The 18,339-nt window shown below is 34.6% G+C and overlaps 3 protein-coding genes and 1 pseudogene across 3 annotated transcripts; all 4 read right to left on the bottom strand.

Moving 5' to 3' along the window:
- Positions 1 to 43: 43 nt before the first annotated feature.
- LOC9326702 (beta-1,3-galactosyltransferase GALT1) lies at positions 44 to 3,397 on the bottom strand. The gene is made up of 8 exons (XM_021013085.1): positions 3,194 to 3,397; positions 1,978 to 2,861; positions 1,653 to 1,888; positions 1,259 to 1,540; positions 1,042 to 1,170; positions 776 to 955; positions 585 to 692; positions 44 to 503 (listed from the first exon to the last, which is right to left on the bottom strand). The coding sequence occupies exons 2-8, from the start codon at positions 2,759 to 2,761 to the stop codon at positions 291 to 293; spliced, it is 1,932 nt and encodes a 643-aa protein (XP_020868744.1). The 5' UTR covers positions 2,762 to 2,861; positions 3,194 to 3,397; the 3' UTR covers positions 44 to 290.
- A 2,506-nt stretch (positions 3,398 to 5,903) lies between these two features.
- On the bottom strand, positions 5,904 to 8,020 carry LOC9326701 (annotated as a pseudogene).
- Positions 8,021 to 8,477: 457 nt separating this feature from the next.
- On the bottom strand, positions 8,478 to 10,401 carry LOC110225091 (putative F-box/FBD/LRR-repeat protein At1g22000). The gene is made up of 3 exons (XM_021013825.1): positions 9,253 to 10,401; positions 9,031 to 9,168; positions 8,478 to 8,950 (listed from the first exon to the last, which is right to left on the bottom strand). Exons 1-3 carry the CDS (start codon positions 10,273 to 10,275, stop codon positions 8,663 to 8,665), a joined length of 1,449 nt encoding a protein of 482 aa, XP_020869484.1. The 5' UTR covers positions 10,276 to 10,401; the 3' UTR covers positions 8,478 to 8,662.
- Positions 10,402 to 12,037: 1,636 nt separating this feature from the next.
- On the bottom strand, positions 12,038 to 14,109 carry LOC9329441. Its single transcript, XM_002890592.2, has 5 exons — positions 13,623 to 14,109; positions 12,781 to 12,900; positions 12,592 to 12,699; positions 12,361 to 12,510; positions 12,038 to 12,286 (listed from the first exon to the last, which is right to left on the bottom strand). Exons 1-5 carry the CDS (start codon positions 13,632 to 13,634, stop codon positions 12,083 to 12,085), a joined length of 594 nt encoding a protein of 197 aa, XP_002890638.1. The 5' UTR covers positions 13,635 to 14,109; the 3' UTR covers positions 12,038 to 12,082.
- Positions 14,110 to 18,339: the final 4,230 nt, after the last annotated feature.

Here is an 18,339-nt window from a genome sequence, read left to right as displayed (position 1 = left end):
GAAGAGTAAGCAATAACAATTGATTAAAATGAAATTGTAAAAGTATATAATATGCTCTTATGATTTCTAATTTTCTATACTCTCATCGAATTAAAAAGTATCAGTTCAAAGTTTTAGTACATCTTTAGTGAAACAAGTAATATACACCTAAACTAAATTGCAAATCTAGGCTACTTGTACAACAAACAAACGAATTCAAATATTTTGTGACTAAGAATGAACTCTTTTCTCTTTATGTACCTGCGGACCAAACCGCAATGGTTTAAAATGTGCGTTTCAGTTTTTGAGTTTTACCATTCGCGGCAGCAAAGAGAGCGTTTGGTTTCTTGATATTTACGCCAAAGGCAAGTCATTTCGGCGGGGCTTTGGTAATGAGCAACCACATAACCATCCTTGCATCCATCACTAATGATCCTTCCATCGTTTTCGTAATGAGGTTCGAGTCCATATTTCGTCAGCTCAGCTATCCATATCCCCATTGCCACATCTTCTAGCTTAAACATCTATTCACAATTTCAAAATTTCACAATCCATTTCTATGTGAATCCGTGACTAAATGGAGTTAGCATAGAGTGTTATAGTACCTTTAGGTTTCCTTCTTTGAAAAGCTTACCAACCGATTCTGCTATGTCCCGGGATACAATGTAGCCTGGACCATGCGCCCATGGTGGATATTTCTCTTCAGGCCATTCCTGTTTTTTTTAGTAGAAACTTTGTTAAATGAATTCAGAAATCAGTCTATTTGATAACATGGCCATGTCAGATTGTGTTGTACCTCGTAACTGATGTACCATTTGCTATCGGGGTTTCGAATAGGTTGAGAGTCAGAATTGATCAGTCCGTATATTAACCCGCGAGTGTTGTTGGTCATTGATAAAGAAAGTAGTACTTCATCTACACGAACAAAGGCGTCATCATCCGTTTTCATGATGAACTTGGCTGAGTCAACCTCTGTCTGTTTAAAATATGTCGTTAGTGAGGTAAAACAGTAAATACTACTCAATTGTGTCAAGGAAGAGACATGACAAAGAAAATTATTACCCCGAAGATGCAGATGGCTAGTGTTTTCCAACTAATGAGACTGTAGTAATCAACAAAGGGCATTAGCTGAACATCACTGTAAGTCCGAGCCTCATTCCAGAGTTCCAGGTTAACAAGAGGACTTTTGTGCTGCATTATCAACCACAATGAAAATCATGATTAAGAATTAAGCAATTCCAACATACACCAGATATTTTCAGAGAAGAAGAAAGCTTACAAGGCCAACAAAAAAGCGTACTGCAACTCTTCCAGACCTTACATCATCATATTGCATCCATGTTCTTCTCACAGCCATCCGTCTTTTAAAGTTGTTTGCAGTGGAGAAAACACCAATAACGAGATCTAGTGGCCTTAATGGTGAAAGGGGAGGTGCTTTTAGTGCCTCTAGATCAACAACGTGCTCTGATTCTTCTGATGTGGGCAAACCGCTGGCAAGAATGGATAATAACCTAAAGTCACCCGTAATCCGTACTTCACTAACAAGCCACGGCTCCAGTGTCTGAAAGGATGAACAAAAGATGAAGAACCCACATGAGAAACTAAACATTTGATGAAAAAATTGCTAAGAACAGTAGAAGAATGTAAAAGAAGAGTGATGATATTAATATTACATCGCGGAAAGCAAATGAGGTTATATGTTTCCCATCAACTGTCATTTGCATTCCTTCCGTTCCCACCCTAAGTGTAGCAACCGATAAGAAACCCTGCTTAAAAGGAAAGTATCTTTCCTGTTTAGATGCTTCCCTAGCTACTGGAACTACCCTTGAAGTGTTGGACTGCAAGCTAGTAGAAGAAGTTCGGTTTACTTCTCTACCAACCATCTTGTTGCATTCATCCAAGTCATCCACTGTGTATTATAATCATGTCAACAGGCTTATTCATGGAAGATCAAGTGACTACATTTATGTAAGCGGGTGAAACTATACTTGCATTCACCTTTCTTATTCATATCAGGATCAAAGTTTGGGCAGCGTTCCTCAGCTCCCCAATCATGAGATGCCGTCCAGCTGTTTTGAACAATCACAGGGTCTTCCGTCGACTTGTCACCAAGAAGCCTAACATTGTAATGCATAATAATGGGCGGATCAGGCTCCCCTGGAAGCGGTTGTCCCGTTAGATCAATCCGAAAACTACCAACAAGACCATCTGGGATGCCAATAACTGTGATGGAGGAACCCTGAGTTAAACCACAAGGAATTTTCAACTTGAGACTACTCCCATCAGCTTCAGTAGCATTCATTTTGCTGAGAAACTGAGGACAAAGCTCTTCTTTCCCTTTCCTCGTTTGATTTTCATTGACATCAGCTAGTTTCTTAGCTTCAACAGCTGACACAAGACTCTCCCAAACAATGCCAGCTTCCTTAATAGCATCAACTCCATTAACTAAGCTCTGTGCATTATCAACCAAACTTTCCAAACGGTTCCAAGTAAGCAAAGGCTCTCTCTCTTCTTTAGACACATTCTGCTCAGCAAACAAACCCGAAACAACAGCAATATCGTCACCAGATAACGCTTCTTGAGTGTTCCTCGCTTCTTTCATAAAGTCAGGGAGTGTAATCCGCAGCCATTCCATAGGAAGAGTGGTGTTAGGAGTAACAACAACAGAAGCAGCAGCAGTAATAAAAGGCTTTTCAACAGGAGTTTTCAAGTCAACATATCTATACACCGTCAAGAACATACACATTGATACAACAAGAAGTCCTCCATAAAATCTCTTCATTTTTATCAGCCAAAATCACTCAAACGAGAAATCGGGCGGCGAGATCATCAAGATTCAATCTTACAGTAGAATGTTGATATTGTTTAACGTAAATCAATCCCTGAAACATGAAAAAATTATGGTTTATGATAAACATAAAATTACATTGAATTTCAAAATCATTTTCAAATTTAACTATAGATTCAGCAGATAATGTTAGATTCACGAACTTTATACTAAATAAGAAGAAAAAAAAATCAGATTTTTTTCGGTTAGTCTTAGAAAAAATTGAAATTCAACAAAATCCCAAAAGACTAGTCTTGGCAATTCAAAATCACTAGAGACGGCAAAATCAGAAGTGCCCAGAAATTTCCTCATATCAGAGAAGAATTTACTGAATCAACTACAAAGATAACAAAATCAAAGTCAGAGCAAAAAACGAAATCTGCTTACAGGCCAACGTGAAGCAATGTCCGTTCCGGAATCAGAATCCGGTACACCGGAATGTCGAGAAGTAGTGACGGAAAGATATGTCGAGTAAAAATGGGGCTCAGATCTCTGAGGATTTACTAGTTTGTTGCTCTTTGTCGTAGTATCGAAGCACCACCTTCCACCAGCAGAGAAAGCGAAGGTGGTTTCTCTTCTTTCTATTTTTTTAAACAGAACCAAAATGGTAAAAACTGTAAAAGTATTTTAAAAAAAAAAAAAAAAAACTGTAAAAGACACAAAAGTGAAGGAAAAAAAGTTACCGATGTACTTAAGGTAATACATAGCTTTGGAAGGAACAAATTCTCAGGGGCTCCTCAAGCTCCAAATTTTGTCGCAAATACTCCTCAATGGTAGAAAGACAAAATTATCCTTAATGAGGGTTGATTTCGGGTGATAAAGATTAAATAAAATTAAATCGGTAAATGTTCAATGAAAAACACAATAGCTCAGTGGTTGCGAGCTCCATGCGCACGCGCGCGCCCCCAGGGTTCGAATCCTTTTATTCGGGTTGTAACTGGTACAACTAGAGAATATTCGGGAATATTCGGATACAACTAGGTGGTACAACTAGGAGGAGGTACAACTAGGTAGTACATCTCCTCTAATCTACATACTCTCCTCCTTTTAATGAAAGGACGAAACTACCCCTTTACTAGGTATACGTGCTACAACTGATGTACCAAAATCTTGTTTGATCTTGATATAACTTGGTATATTGCGGCGGCGTCTTAACTTTGTGTTCTTCATTCATTCGTTAATCCCCTGCAAGAATCAAGCCACTAGGGTTAATAATCTGCAAAGCAATCGAGCTACGATCTACTATCGATATGCACATATCCTTCATGGTCAAAATACTCATCCAATAATATATTAGTCTGATCGTCTCGGTAGCAGGCGGCCATCGATTTCAGCTTTCAAATTTTAGATGTTGGACCATGGATTGTTCTCTTGAACACCATGTTTTGCCTCAACCTCATCTGGGATTCTTGACTTAAACCTTAAATCAAAGACGAGAAAAAAATGATCAATCAGAAAATATGTTACTTTCTAATTGAGTAGAATAAAAGATTAGAGGTAGATATAGAGAAAAGCAAGAAAGAAATGGTGAGAAATGTCGTATAAAAATTTCATCAACAATTAGAAGAGAGCAAGAAAATATAAACAGCATTAGCTAACCATGAGAGATAGGCCAGTTTCTAAAAGCCGTTGTGATGTCGTGTGTGACAAGAACCATAACCACTAAATTTAGATAAAGAGAAGTGCATATGGAGTTGGATCGACTACAATTTATCTATCCTAGACTCTGTGAATGTGAAAAATAGAAAGAAACCGATGTGGAGCAAAGTGAGGTGAACAGTTTTAGATTGTGAGATGGTTTTTCATCTTCATCGAAGTGTTGTAAGAGTAATCTTTAGGGGTTTACGAGATTAGGAGATTCTGAGTTAAATAAATTTTAGATTTTAGGGATTACAACATTGAGGGATTTTGAGTTTTTTTTTATTTATCATATGATTTTTATTTATTGGAATTTGGAAGGGATAATAGACTCTACAAGAGTCGATCACACTACTGGGCACACAAAAAATCCCCAACATTCCAAGTTCCAACTAAACTAAGCATGGCCTATACAAAAGAATTTACTCTCCATTGGGGTCATATACAAAAGGATATTTTCCATTTTTGATTAATCCATTTACATATGAAGCACAAGCCATATGTCAACTTAATTGCCATGTGTTTGTGCTTTTATACTCGGAGAGATTATGTATGTTTGTGTGTTTGAGAAAATTTAAAATTATCAAAATTTCCGTTAGTTGTGAAACGTATAGCTAGCAAGTGCAACTGGAAAAAAAGCTATATTTATTATATGCCAAATTTTGATGCCAAATTTGACTAAAAATGTAATCAAACAGCAGTTCCCAAAAAGATCTTATATACAATGGATCAGAGAACCTACCTCTTTCCCAGCTACACTCTTCAAGTCATCACCATTTGTCACAACACTAACTGTCCCATTTTGTGCTCTTTCTTTGTGGCAGCTTCTCTCTTCTCTTTCTCCACTTTCAATTCGGCAGCGACATTAGCAGGTACAACTTGCTTCTTCTTTCTCTTGCGCTTTGAGCCTTTTTCATGGTTAAGTGGCTCCCTTAAACGAGCTTGAACGGCCTATTGTCAACAACCAATCAATTAACAATTGTTTCTTCTCAACTAATTAGCCAACAACCATCAACATTATTCCAAGAGGATTTCTAATGTATTATCCAAAAACAATTGTACACCATATGTACAACATATATCGGATTAGTCAAGTGAGTATCACCATCGTCATTCTTAAGTCACATTGTTTCATAATTACTATACTACCAAAAATCAATCATAATCACAACATGTATCTCTATAGCAGCACCATAACAAAATATTTTTAGTATTATGTTTTACTTCTCACAAATGGTTGTAAGAAAGTGTTTTATTTCATTAAAATCTTACATGACAAATAACCACATCTTTGTCAATAATTTTAGGCGTGATAATTGAGGTAACTAAGTGGTAATGAATTGCGTAATTTATTCTTGAAGAAAAATAACTTAGATGATAAAAAGATGGATACTGTTAATATAACATGTAATCCATATTTCTTGTTTACAATCTACTTATGTAATCTACTTTCTGTCAACTTTGATGTGTTCAGTTTTATTTGATAGTTCTCATAACTCCATTTTGTTCAAAACTTCTCAATGCCATTCTGTTACCCTTGGAACCATTGATTTGATTGTGTCATCACCCATTGGCTCAAAGTTTTCCTGTAAATCTCTTAAATCAGTTTCATATATGATATAAAAAATTTCACCTTATCAATTGTTCAAATGAATTCACATCGCGGCAAACTAATCTAGACTGGAATTATCTAAACTGGTGTCACTTCACCTAACGTGAGTCCCTTTCGTTTTTTTCTTAACATCCTAACGCGAGATGAGGCCCATTTTGACGGGAACATGGCCTCATAATTTTAAGGTTTGGCCTACAAATATTATTTCCCTACATAAGGAAGATATATTTTTTTTATTGGGCCATACCCCATATCTAAACATCAAACGTTAGAAGTTAGAACAAGTCATGCAAGGTACACCACATGTAGTAGAAAATATAAAATAATAGTTTAGGGTATCATCCAATTATATACTGTTTATTTTAATATACTGTTTATTTATTTTATTTTTTTTGAAATTATATATACTGCTTATTAGAATAAAATGTTACAAGAAACATATATAAAATTCAAATAATTATATATACTGTTTTTTGGTTATTATACTATATATGTGAACTCGTCTGTTTCAAATTATAAAATATTTAAGGTAAAAACACACATATTTAGGTAGTTTGTTTTTCTTTAAAAAAACATGATTTATATTTAATAAAAACAAATCTCACCAATCATATAAAATACTGCAGAATATAAATGGTCACAAATGATCAAATGCATTTAAATTTGCATAGAAACTTACAAAACATCTTATAATATGAAACAAAATAAAATGTCTAAAACCTCTTATATTTTGAAACAGAGGGAGTAGATTAGTAACAATATCAAGGAAAAGTTATTCCGTTAAACCTGCATTCCATTTTAGTGGAGATTAGAAGTTGAGATGATTGTGAAATCCTAGGCATAGATTCTAACTCAGGTTGCTAAGAGGGAGATCTCCACTGTCTTTAAACACTTTGAGTTAGCGAGAATGTATGTCATCAATAGTTTTTTTGCATCTTCTTTTCCTCCATAGCCTTTCCACCTAAAGGTCTCTAGATGAGACAACAAGCATCCGGGAATAGAACTCGGCTGGTTCCAGGAAAGTGGGAGACCCTCGAAGTCCTGGTATCAGTACAATATATTTTAATATTAAGTTCATCAAAACTAGATGCACTTATTTTAAAGGAGGATGGAAAACTTACATTGTCAATCGTAAGAGTTTTAAGTTTAGGAGAATTTTGAAGCAAAAACATAAGTGGCATCAACCAATCTACCAAACTATCTGGAAGAAAGTAAAACTCTATGAGCCGGGAGAACTCGATGGCGCTACAGCATGCAACCTGCGTGTGATAGAAAAAATTTAACATTATAGTTGGCTAGCTAAGCAATAAGGAACAAAGAAGAGGTACAGAGATATGTAATATAGCTACCATTGATTTGGTAAACAGTAAGTACAGATGTATGACAGAAGAAAGAGATCTCAGAAACTTGTCATCGGGGTAAGGAACATTGCTGATGAATGCCACATCAAGGAAAGACATATTCTCTATCAAGCAATAGTCCCAAACCTCATATAAGTTCAAAATTTTTAATGCTGGGGAATCTATAACCAACGATCCATTGAGATCATCATCTTCATCAAACTCTACCTCATTATCCACTACCTCATCAACCTCATTATTCTCATCATAATATAATGATTCTAAGGAAGAAACTTTCACGGTAAAGGTTTTCAAGTTGTCATCCTCATGTCTATGCACACACAGCCACTTCAGAATAGGAGAACTTGATAAAAGCCTAACAAGAGAGTCTTCGTCTTTATACACAACGTAGTGAAGACCCAAATATAAGAGAGATGGTAAGGAAGCCGGGGAGGAAACATCCACTAGAATCTGGTTGGATAGAGTTAAACTAACGAGTGTGTCACATGTGTAAAGGCTCTTAGGATAGCTTGTGGGATCTGCGGTCCAGAGGAGCTTGAAATCTAAATATTTCACACCGCGATTAACTGCGTTCTCAACCCACTTTCCAACATCTACGTCAATATTTATAAAATTTTAAATATCATTAACATGCCGCTTTAATACAGATTAAATTTTCAGTTTATTAAAATATTAATAACTTAGAGAATGATATGATTTGTAAACTTTTATATATAATAAATAATCATTAAATTTTAAAATAAAAATAAATCACGGGACGGGTTAAAAAATTACGGAACGGGTTATATTTCGAAACGGATTTATATGGCGGACGAATTTGAATCAATATTTATAAATATCATTAACATGCCGCTTTAATATGGATTAAATCTTCAGTTTATTAACAATTGTCTCGTGGTATACCGTTACTTAATAACAATTGTAAATTATAATATAAATAAATATTTTATAAGGAGATACAATTTACAAAATATTTTTACACTAACTTTAAAAATAAATCATCGCGGTGTACCGCGGGTTAAAATCTAGTTTAAAGTTATAGTCATTGTTTATGTACTTATACTTACAGTTTAGCTTTGTTAAAATGTCAATGAACATTTCGAGTTCAATTTAAAGTATTACAGTTCTGTAGTGGAGCAAGAAAATTGAGCACTAGATAGTCCATGTTGTAACCTAATAATTAACTAAATGTAATCATTAAATGATAGCTTAACTAGTACTTAAACAAATAAATTAGTAGCAATATCAATCGTTAAACCTCCAGTCCATTTTAGTGGAGATTAGAAGTTGAGATGATGTTGAAACCCTAGGCATAGATTCTAACTCCTCTTGTATGTCTTCAAGATTGCAAGTTGCTAAGAGGGATATCTCGACTGTCTTTAAACACTTTGAGTTAGCCAGAATGTATGTCATTAGTTGTTTCTCATCTTCTCTTCCTCCATAGTCTCCCCACCTAAAGATCTCTAGATGAGACAACAAGCATCCGGGAATAGATACCGGCTGGTTCCAGGAAAGTGGGAGACCCTCGAAGTTCTGGTATCAGTACAGTATATTTTAATATTAAGTTCATCAAAAATAGGTGCACTTATTTTAAAGGAGGATGGAAAACTTACATTGTCAATCGTAAGAGTTTTAAGTTGAGGAGAATTTTGAAGCAAAAAAATAAGTGGCATCAACCAATCTACTAAATCATCTGGATGAAAATGTAACTCTATGAGCCGGGAGAACTTGATGGCGTTACAGCATGCAACCTGCGTGTGATAGAAAAAAATTAACATCATAGTTGGCTAAGCAACATGGAACAAAGAAGAGGACCGGGGATACGTAATCGCTACCATTGATTTGGTCAAATACAAGTACAGATGTATGACAGAAGAAAGAGATCTCAGAAACTTGTCATCGGGGTTTGGAACATTGTTGATGAATGCCTCATCAAGGAAAGACATATTCTCTATCAAGCAATAGTCCCAAACCTCATATAACTGCAAATTTTTTAAAGCAGGGGAATCTATTACCAACGATCCATTGAGATCATCATCTTCATCAACCTCTACCTCATTATCCACTACCTCATCAACCTCATTATCCTCTACCGCATCAACCTCTACCTCATCAATCTCATTATCCTCTACCTCATTCTTGAGCCAATTATCATCATAATAAAATGATTCTAAAGAAGAAACTTTCACGGTAAAGGTTTTCAAGTTGTCATTCTCATGTCTATGCACACTCAGCCACTTGAGAATAGGAGAACTTGATAAAAGCCTAACAAGAGAGCCATCGTCTTTATACACCACGTAGTGAAGACTCAAATATAAGAGAGATGGTAAGGAAGCCGGGGAGGAAACATCCACTAGAATCTGGTTGGATAGAGTTAAATAAACGAGCGTGTCACATGTGTAAAGGCACTTAGGAAATCTTGTGGGCTCTGCGGTCCAGAGGAGCTTGAAATCTAAATCTTCAACATCTCTATTAACTGCGTTCTCAACCCACTTTCCAACATCTACGTCAAAAGGACAATGTGGACCGATTTCGACAATCAAACCATCTAGTTTCGGTGCCTTATGGAGTTGCAATGACTTCTCAATAAACCACCCAACGCTCTCGCTGCCTTCGTCTTTGAACTCGAGTCTAGGCACCATCGTCCAGACATAACGCCATCGTTTAGACAAGATTGAAGTGGCGACTGCCTCTTTTGTTGGGACGTGATGCAAGATCTGCAAGAGCAAATCGTCAGGCAAAGCACAGATCCTAGTTTCGATTCTTTGCTGACAACCTTCGGTTTCTGGAACAGTTGACAGATGCTTATCGATGTGTATAATATCCCACAAAAAAGACCAACAACTCAAGAAACCCATAGATGTGATGTGGGATACCTAGACGCCAATGGAACTTCTTTCCCGTCGCTGACTGTGACAGAGAAAACCCTAATTTACTTCACACAAAAGTGAGTCTATATTGTAAAGCCTTTTTTAAAGAAAAAACAATTATTATACAAATATTTATTGTTTGTTCAGAAAAAAAAAAACATATATTTTTTAGTGCATATAAAAAAGAAAATAACCTTACCAAAAAAAAAAAAAAAAAACACTAAATTAAAGTTGCCCAATTTTTAAAAGTAAAACTGCAATATAGACACACATAAAATATATCAATCGATTCCCATTCTTACATAATTGTTAGTTTTTTCTAGAGCTGTCAAGCGGGTCAAACCCGCCCCACGAGACCCGCCCCGCAGCGGATTTCAAAATTTTTGACCCGCAAAAACCCGCCCCGCAAAATCCGCTGGAGAAAATACTAGACCCGCATCCGCCCCGCTTAATTTCGCGGGAGCCGCGGGTAACCCGCGGGCTTTTAAAAACTTGCTTTTTAAATATTTTTAAATTATATTTAAAACAAAAATATAATTAATAATAATTTTAAATATAAATACACATCCTTCATGGTTGAAATACTCATCCGGTAAGATATTAGTCTGATCGTCTCCGTAGCAGGCAGCCATCGATTTCGGCTTTCAAAATTTAGATGTTGGACCATGGCTTCAACAAAACGTCTTATTCTTTATCTATATAGACAAAAAGGGGAGCTTATGATGAATAATTAGTGTGGTCTATTGGCATTGCACGCTTGTCATAATTGCCGAGGCAGTAGGTTCGATGCCCAGTGAGGGCTTATGTTATTAGTGTGAGTATTTTATTTTCCCGCCAAAAATTTTATATTAATCAATTACCTTCATATTAATACTATCCATGATTATTCCAATTTGGTTTAATTACGTGATCATTATAAAAATTCGAAACTTTAACTTACATGTAAAATTATAAAAATTTGTAACTTTAACTCGATAAAAAAAATTGGAATGTTTATCTCGATAAAAAAATGGAATATTTTACCAATTTAGAGCGTTTAATCTTTCGTGGCAATGGCTTTTTTATTATTATTATTATTATTATTAAAATGGTTTTCCATTTAAATACCAAAGAATGAAATCGACTTTAACTTTTTCAATTTGCGACGACTTTTTAGCATTCCCATATTTTGCCGCCAAACATTTATATTTATCAAATTCCTTATCTAACTTCTTATATTATTAGTACTATATATACGTTAAAGTTTCCTTTTACGTGGCAAGTACTTAATACGGTAGAATCTCTGATACAATTACGTAATTAAACCAAACTGGAAACATTTAATATATAGAGATATTAAATTGGAATGTTTAGAAAAAAATTAATGCCTATGTTAAAGCATCACCGTATATACCACTATGGCACTATCACAAGAACTAGCTCATAATACTTAATTAAAAGGAACGAAAAAATAAAATAACATTGCAAGACAATTTTGATTACCTTGTTTTTTTTTCTTATTTATAAAAGGGAGTAGAAACAACAGTCAACACAGTAAACAACAGTCAATTTTTTGGTTTTTTCATCCTATAGAAATATACTATATATATATATATATTTTTTTCTTTTTTTTGTTTTTTCATCCTATAGAAATATACTATATATATATATATATATTTTTTTTTTTTCATCCTATAGAAATATAATATATATATATATATATTTTTTTTCATCCTATAGAAATATACTATATGTATATATATATATATATATATATATATATATATTTTTATCATCCTATAGAATTATACTAATCCTACCAATCAGCTTGTTGAGACACAATCCCCTGGTAAAGACCTCCTTTTTTCTTCTTGCTTTCTTCTTTGTCCTTCTTGAATTTAGCAATTTTCTTTGCAGTGAGTTTTCTATTGTTCTCTTTCTTCTGAGAAGGAGTGTGGTTGACCTTCTGGGCAAGCCCCACACGATTTGGATTGAATTTCCTTGCAAAGGAAGGCAAATTCTGGAAAAAAAATAAAAACAAAAGTTACTCAGCAACAACAATAAATTCTATTAACAACAACAAGAGTTACTCACCAGACGAGGTTTAAGATGTAGACGCTGTGGAACAACAAGTGCAAGGTGCTGAGCCACGACTTCTTCTTCTTGGAAGAGTTGAGCAACTCCATAGAGAAATGCATCATCATGAGCTTCTGCAGATTGAAGAGCATCATCATCATGATGAATCTGAGGACAAATAACCACAAAATGAGTTAGATTAATCAGAAATCTACAAAAATACTAATTCCTGATGTGATCAAAACTTACAAGGTGCTGAGCCACGACTTCTTCTTCTTGGAAGAGTTGAGCAACTCCATAGAGAAATGCATCATCATGAGCTTCTGCAGATTGAAGAGCATCATCATCATGATGAATCTGAGGACAAATAACCACGAAATGAGTTAGATTAATCAGAAATCTACAAAAATACTAATTCCTGATGTGATCAAAACTTACAAGGTGCTGAGCCACGACTTCTTCTTCATGGAAGAGAAGAGCAACTCCATAGAGAAATGAATCATCATCATCATCATCATCTTGGCCAAAGCAGCAGCTGAAAATCTTTTTAAAGAGAGCCTGCAAAAATGAAACAAAATCACAATCCTGAAAAATTTCGATCCACTCTTCAGATCACGATTAGAGAAGCCAAAACTAGGCTAACAAAACTAAGCTAACAAAAATAAGCTAAGAGATATCGGAGAAGAGATAAACCAAAACGAAGCTACAGATTCATCAATATCGAAGCTACGAGAACCAATATTTCAAATCGGAAACAGGACAAAGCTACGAGATCACGATTAGAGAAGCCAAAACTAAGCTAAGAGATAACGGAGAAGAGATAAACAAAACGGAGCTACAGATTCATCAAAATCGAAGCTACGAGAACCAATTTTTCAAATCGGAAACAAGACGAAGCTACGAGATCACGATTAGAGAAGCCAAAACTAAGCTAACAAAACTAAGCTAAGAGATAACGGAGAAGAGATAAACAAAACGGAGCTACAGATTCATCAAAATCGAAGCTACGAGAACCAATTTTTCAAATCGGAAACAAGACGAAGCTACGAGATCACGATTAGAGAAGCCAAAACTAAGCTAACAAAACTAAGCTAAGAGATATCGGAGAAGAGATAAACAAAACGGAGCTACAGATTCATCAACGACGCTAAATTGAAGAATCAAGAGGTAAAAAGCAACAGAGAACAGAGATTCATCACATCGCACACAAGAGGAAGCAATGAGAACCAATTTTTCCATGAAAAACAACATGTTTCTTCGACTCTCAGAGAAAGCCTTACCTCTACCGCCATTTTTGTTGTTTGGAGAAAAAGCAGGAGCTTGAAGAATGAGGGAAATTTATTTTTGTTTTGAAATTAGAGAAAATGAAAACTTTTTGAAATTAAGAAACAAATGGTCTCCGGAGCAGTGACAAACAATATATCAATGGGCCGGGCCAACATTTAGGCCCAGTTCGTCCAGCTGTGGAGTAAACACGCGTTTTGATTTTCTTCATAGTCAAACTCAAATCAAAATCATCAAAATTCAAACCAAAAAATTATGTTTCTATTGATATTTTTGTGAGAGTTTGGATAGTTTCGATTAAATAAGACAATTTGAGAAACCCGGAAAATGTTAATTGAAAAACGCATAGAAATTTCCATTTAAAAAAACAATGTAACACAAATTTTTCAAATTTATATTTTAAAATTGAGAAAAACATGTTTTCTTCCTCCACGAACTTCACCTTCATTCTTTGAAGAGAAGCAACTTGAAGAGGAAGAAGAAGAAACAAAAAAAAAAAAAAAAGAAACCAAAGTGATGCAGAAAGACAAATTAGAGATCGGAGCGGCAAGGTTAACATGAGAGGAGGAAGTGTGAGCGAGCGAATGATATATATAGTGAAATAAAAATAAGTAGGTAGCGTTTCTACACCCTAATATTTAATTTGAGTGGGTCCCAGATAAATTCTTTTTTTTTTAGAAAATTATTGGTAAAGGAAACAAAACATGGCTACGAAAATGTATTATCGGAAAGTAAAAATCTCACACATTAATTGCCCCCATCGATAAAAATAAATGTACGTTACACTTTCTGCTTAAGATGATTATAAGAGATTAGCTATCTATATATACAATAGCTAATTTATACACAAATGGAAAAATGTCTTAATGGCTAGAGACTTGTTCCTATATATATCTACACGACGAATAAGATTTAGAATCAGCAACAATGAATACGATTTAATTTCTCTTCTTTGATTGGTGAGTGAGATTAAATTTGTGATCCTTCACATAAGGAAGTTACGTGATCAAGGGAAAACTCAATTATCTCTCTTTTTTTTATTGGTTATAACAGATACAATTTTTTTTTTCTCTAAACATTCCAATTTAACATCTCTAGATATTAAAAAAAAAAAAAAATCGAATTTGGTTTAATTATGTAATTATATATAAAATTCTACCGTATTAAGTACTTGTTATGTAAAAGGAAACTTTAACATATATATAGAAGGAGTTAGATAAGGAATTTGATAGATACAAACGTTTGGCTGGAAGAAAATATGGCAATACTAAAAAGTCGTCGCAAATGGGAAAAGTTTAGGGAAAAATAAAAGCTCTAATTTGGTTAAACATTCCAATTTAACCTCTCCATACATTAAATATTCCAATTTGGTTTAATTACGTGATCATTATAAGAGATTCGAAACTTTAACTGACATGTATAATCATGGATATGTATTTGATATAAAGGAATTTGAAAAATATAAACTTTTGACGGGAAAACATCTAAAAACTAAAAAGTGGAAGAATTAAATTATGCTCTCGCTAAGGATCGAACGCACAGCCTCGGCTTTATTGAAGAAGCGTGCAATGCAAATAGACCACGCCAATCATTCATCACATGCGCCGCTTTGTATATTTATATACAGATAAATAATAAGACGTTTTGTTGTGGGTCTTCGCAAGATAAATCGGGGGATATAATCATATAAACACATTAATTTAGGGGGTGTATTGGACAAAATATTTTGTAAGATTTAGTTGAATTTGAATTTGGATTAGCAGGATTTCAGGATTTTCTAGGTGATTCATAGGATTTTCTATAATTACAAAAACAAAATTCTAGTGCTTTGGTAAAATTTATATTCAAACGTTAGATGATTTTGGAGTGTTGTGTGTGATAATTTTTTAATATTGCTCTCTTAACCTCTAAAAAACTTAAGTCCTCCTTTGTATGTATATCGAGAGATCCTTTTTCGAAAGTAATGCACTTCCAACTCCAAACGGCTTTGGACGCTTCTCAAAGAGAGGGTTTGTTACTTTCGAAAATGCACTTCCAATTCAAATTGGTTTTAGGCATCAAAGAAATGACAGCTTCTCAAACGGCTTAGCTAAGGACAGATAGAGCAATATGGGAACAATACCTTGAGAGAGCAAAACAAAAACACATAGTGACTTCTTCTCGTTAGCCACTTTGATGCTTAAAAAACAATTTTTAGAGGTTACGAGATAAAGACACGGAGAGTGCATCACTTTTTAAACCATTTTCTCAAGAATCTCCATTGCACATACGTTGCATAAACAATTAAACAGCTTTTGATTAGAGAGATAAATTGTTATTCTAATCAATGTATAATTATAACAGTTTTTCATCTCCTGGCTTTGATGCCTTTTAGATCAGGACTTTTGCTAATTACAGAGTACGAGCTATCCAAAAAAATGTAACAAATTAAAGCTTCAAGCATTAGTGGGGATGAAACATTATGGATTACTGAATCAGAACATCACTTCCGCCGTGCAATTCAAGTTTGTATATGTCATGTTGTGCTTGTAGTTCCATCTAGTGCATAGTGAAGCTTTATCTACAAGACCACCATACTGCTGGATTAATGAACTCAGCCCTCTTTTTAATGCTGGACGTAGATGTTCTTGTGAAGAATCCGTGTGACGAACAACATTTCCACCATCGATCAGTTCTCGCAGCCCCAAATTCTCTACCTTTTCCTCATTCACACCTCCATAATGACTTCCTTACTAGCTATCAAGATCTGGGATGAATTTGGCTTATTGGATTTCTTAAGCTGTTAGTCTTTTTTGTGGGATATCATACACAACGATAAGCATCTATCAACTGTTCCTGAAACCGAATGTGTCAAAGGATCTGTGCTTTGCCCGACGATTTGCTCTTGCAGATCTTGCATCACGTCCACTTCAATATTTTCTAAACGATGGCGTTATGTCTGGCAGATGCTGCCTAAACTCGAGTTCAAAGACGAAGGCAGCGAGAGCGTTGTGTGGTTTATTGCAAAGTCAGAGCCTAAGGAATTTGATCAACCTCAACTTTTGGCGGGAAAATATGGCAATACTAAAAAGTCGTTGCAAATTGGAAAAGTTTAAGGCGAATTCATTCTTTGGTGTTTTAGAAAAGGAAACACACAAAAATTGTCGTTGCTACGAAAGATTAATTCGGTTAAACATTCCAAATTAACTTCTCTATACATTAAATATTCCAATTTGGTTTAATTATGTAATCATTATAAAAGATTCGTAATATATATAATCGTGGATATGGTACTAATTACTAATATAAAAAGGAAATTGATAAATATAAACTTTTGGCGGGAAATTATCTAAAAAGTAAAAAATACACAAATAACTTTTACACTGATCAAGCATCGAACCCACAGCCTCTGAGTCCCGTGAGAAATTTAAGTTGCGTTTAATGCCATCAGACTACACCAATTGTTCAACAGACACTCCCCTCTTTTATATATGTACATGTAAATATATATTAATAACACGACGTTTTAACTGTGACTTAAGAATTAACTGTGACTCTCTGAAAATTTTAAAAATGTCGAGAGAATTTTAAGTTTGTTTTCTATACATACACATACACAAGATTAAATTTACATATCCTATAAAATTTATTTTCCTGTCTTAGCAAACGGATCGCATATTTTAATTCTATTTGCGACTCTATGAAGATAAATCGGGGGTTATAGTTATATAAACACAATTTAGTATTCGAAATAGACATCAGATGCTTCAGTATGTATAAAGAGTGCATAACGAACATTTGAATATACTCTAAAGCAAGCATTCAAATGATTTATATAATCAAGCAAAATCTATTTGACTGTGATGTTAAGCGACTCTAAACATTATTTCCTCTTTTTACCACCCAAGCACTTCTCTGCTTGTCCTTGTGTTAATTGTTTCTGGCTGCAAAAGAATCATTTAGGTTTTGTTTCCTAGTTACATGAACAAGCTCACTAAGGGTAAACTGATTCATTAATGACATGATGGTTGTCACTGGATTTGGGCATGATGGATCATAACCTGAGACAGTCATTATGTGGGTACTCAATTGTTGTCATGATGATGTTAAACAAGAAAGAAAGAATATATATGAAACTATATTGGTGAACTCATAACCTAATAGTTTAAATAAATGAAACCATGATATGATATGTTATAAATTTAAGTGTAAACCGACGGTTATTAAATTAACCATTGCAACTATTCAATTTATGGTTATTATTTAAACGTACGGTTGCAAACGTACGTCACAACTTTTGAACCATATATAAACTTTGTTTCTCTTGTGTCAAAGAAAGAGAAGAAGAGGAGAAAAGAGAGATTCACGAGACTAAAGATTGTCTTAATCTTTAGTGCAAAACACAAAACAAAACACAAAAAGCTCTATTTGTTTCTCTTGTGTCTTAGCCTAGAACAAGAGAGAACTTTGATTGTCTTATCCTAGAAGGGATTTCGTGTAACCCAAGGCTTGAGAAGGGTCGAAATACTCTTTAAGGAAAGTGCTCTCGTGCGCGATTCAATCTCTATCCAAGTTCACGTTCGTTACGTCCCGGAGATACAACGTCGTTACACAACAATCTTAAAGAGTATTTACGGTGAACAATGGCTAATGTTTCTGTGCGTGAGATGACGTCAAAGTTTGGCAAATTGGATAAGTTTGAAGGAGTTGATTTTAGAAGATGGCAAAAGAAGA

The sequence above is a fragment of the Arabidopsis lyrata genome, assembly GCF_000004255.2.
Source record: "Arabidopsis lyrata subsp. lyrata unplaced genomic scaffold ARALYscaffold_1, whole genome shotgun sequence".
NCBI classification, from domain to species: Eukaryota; Viridiplantae; Streptophyta; class Magnoliopsida; order Brassicales; family Brassicaceae; genus Arabidopsis; species Arabidopsis lyrata.
Note: the sequence above shows the minus strand (reverse complement) of the source record. Positions and strands in the feature narration are given on the sequence as shown.

Coding starts and splice junctions, on each gene's coding strand:
- LOC9326702 (XM_021013085.1), bottom strand. CDS start 2,761: ATGAAGAGATTTTATGGAGGACTTCTTGTTGTATCAATGTGTATGTTC. Junction 1,541..1,652: donor CCTCATTTGCTTTCCGCGAT/GTAATATTAATA, acceptor TCATCCTTTCAG/ACACTGGAGCCGTGGCTTGT. Junction 956..1,041: donor TAGCCATCTGCATCTTCGGG/GTAATAATTTTC, acceptor TATTTTAAACAG/ACAGAGGTTGACTCAGCCAA.
- LOC9329441 (XM_002890592.2), bottom strand. Junction 12,511..12,591: donor AAGTCGTGGCTCAGCACCTT/GTAAGTTTTGAT, acceptor ATTTGTCCTCAG/ATTCATCATGATGATGATGC. Junction 12,287..12,360: donor TACATCTTAAACCTCGTCTG/GTGAGTAACTCT, acceptor TTTTTTTTCCAG/AATTTGCCTTCCTTTGCAAG.
- LOC110225091 (XM_021013825.1), bottom strand. CDS start 10,275: ATGGGTTTCTTGAGTTGTTGGTCTTTTTTGTGGGATATTATACACATC. Junction 9,169..9,252: donor TGTATTTGACCAAATCAATG/GTAGCGATTACG, acceptor TATCACACGCAG/GTTGCATGCTGTAACGCCAT. Junction 8,951..9,030: donor AAACTCTTACGATTGACAAT/GTAAGTTTTCCA, acceptor TACTGATACCAG/AACTTCGAGGGTCTCCCACT.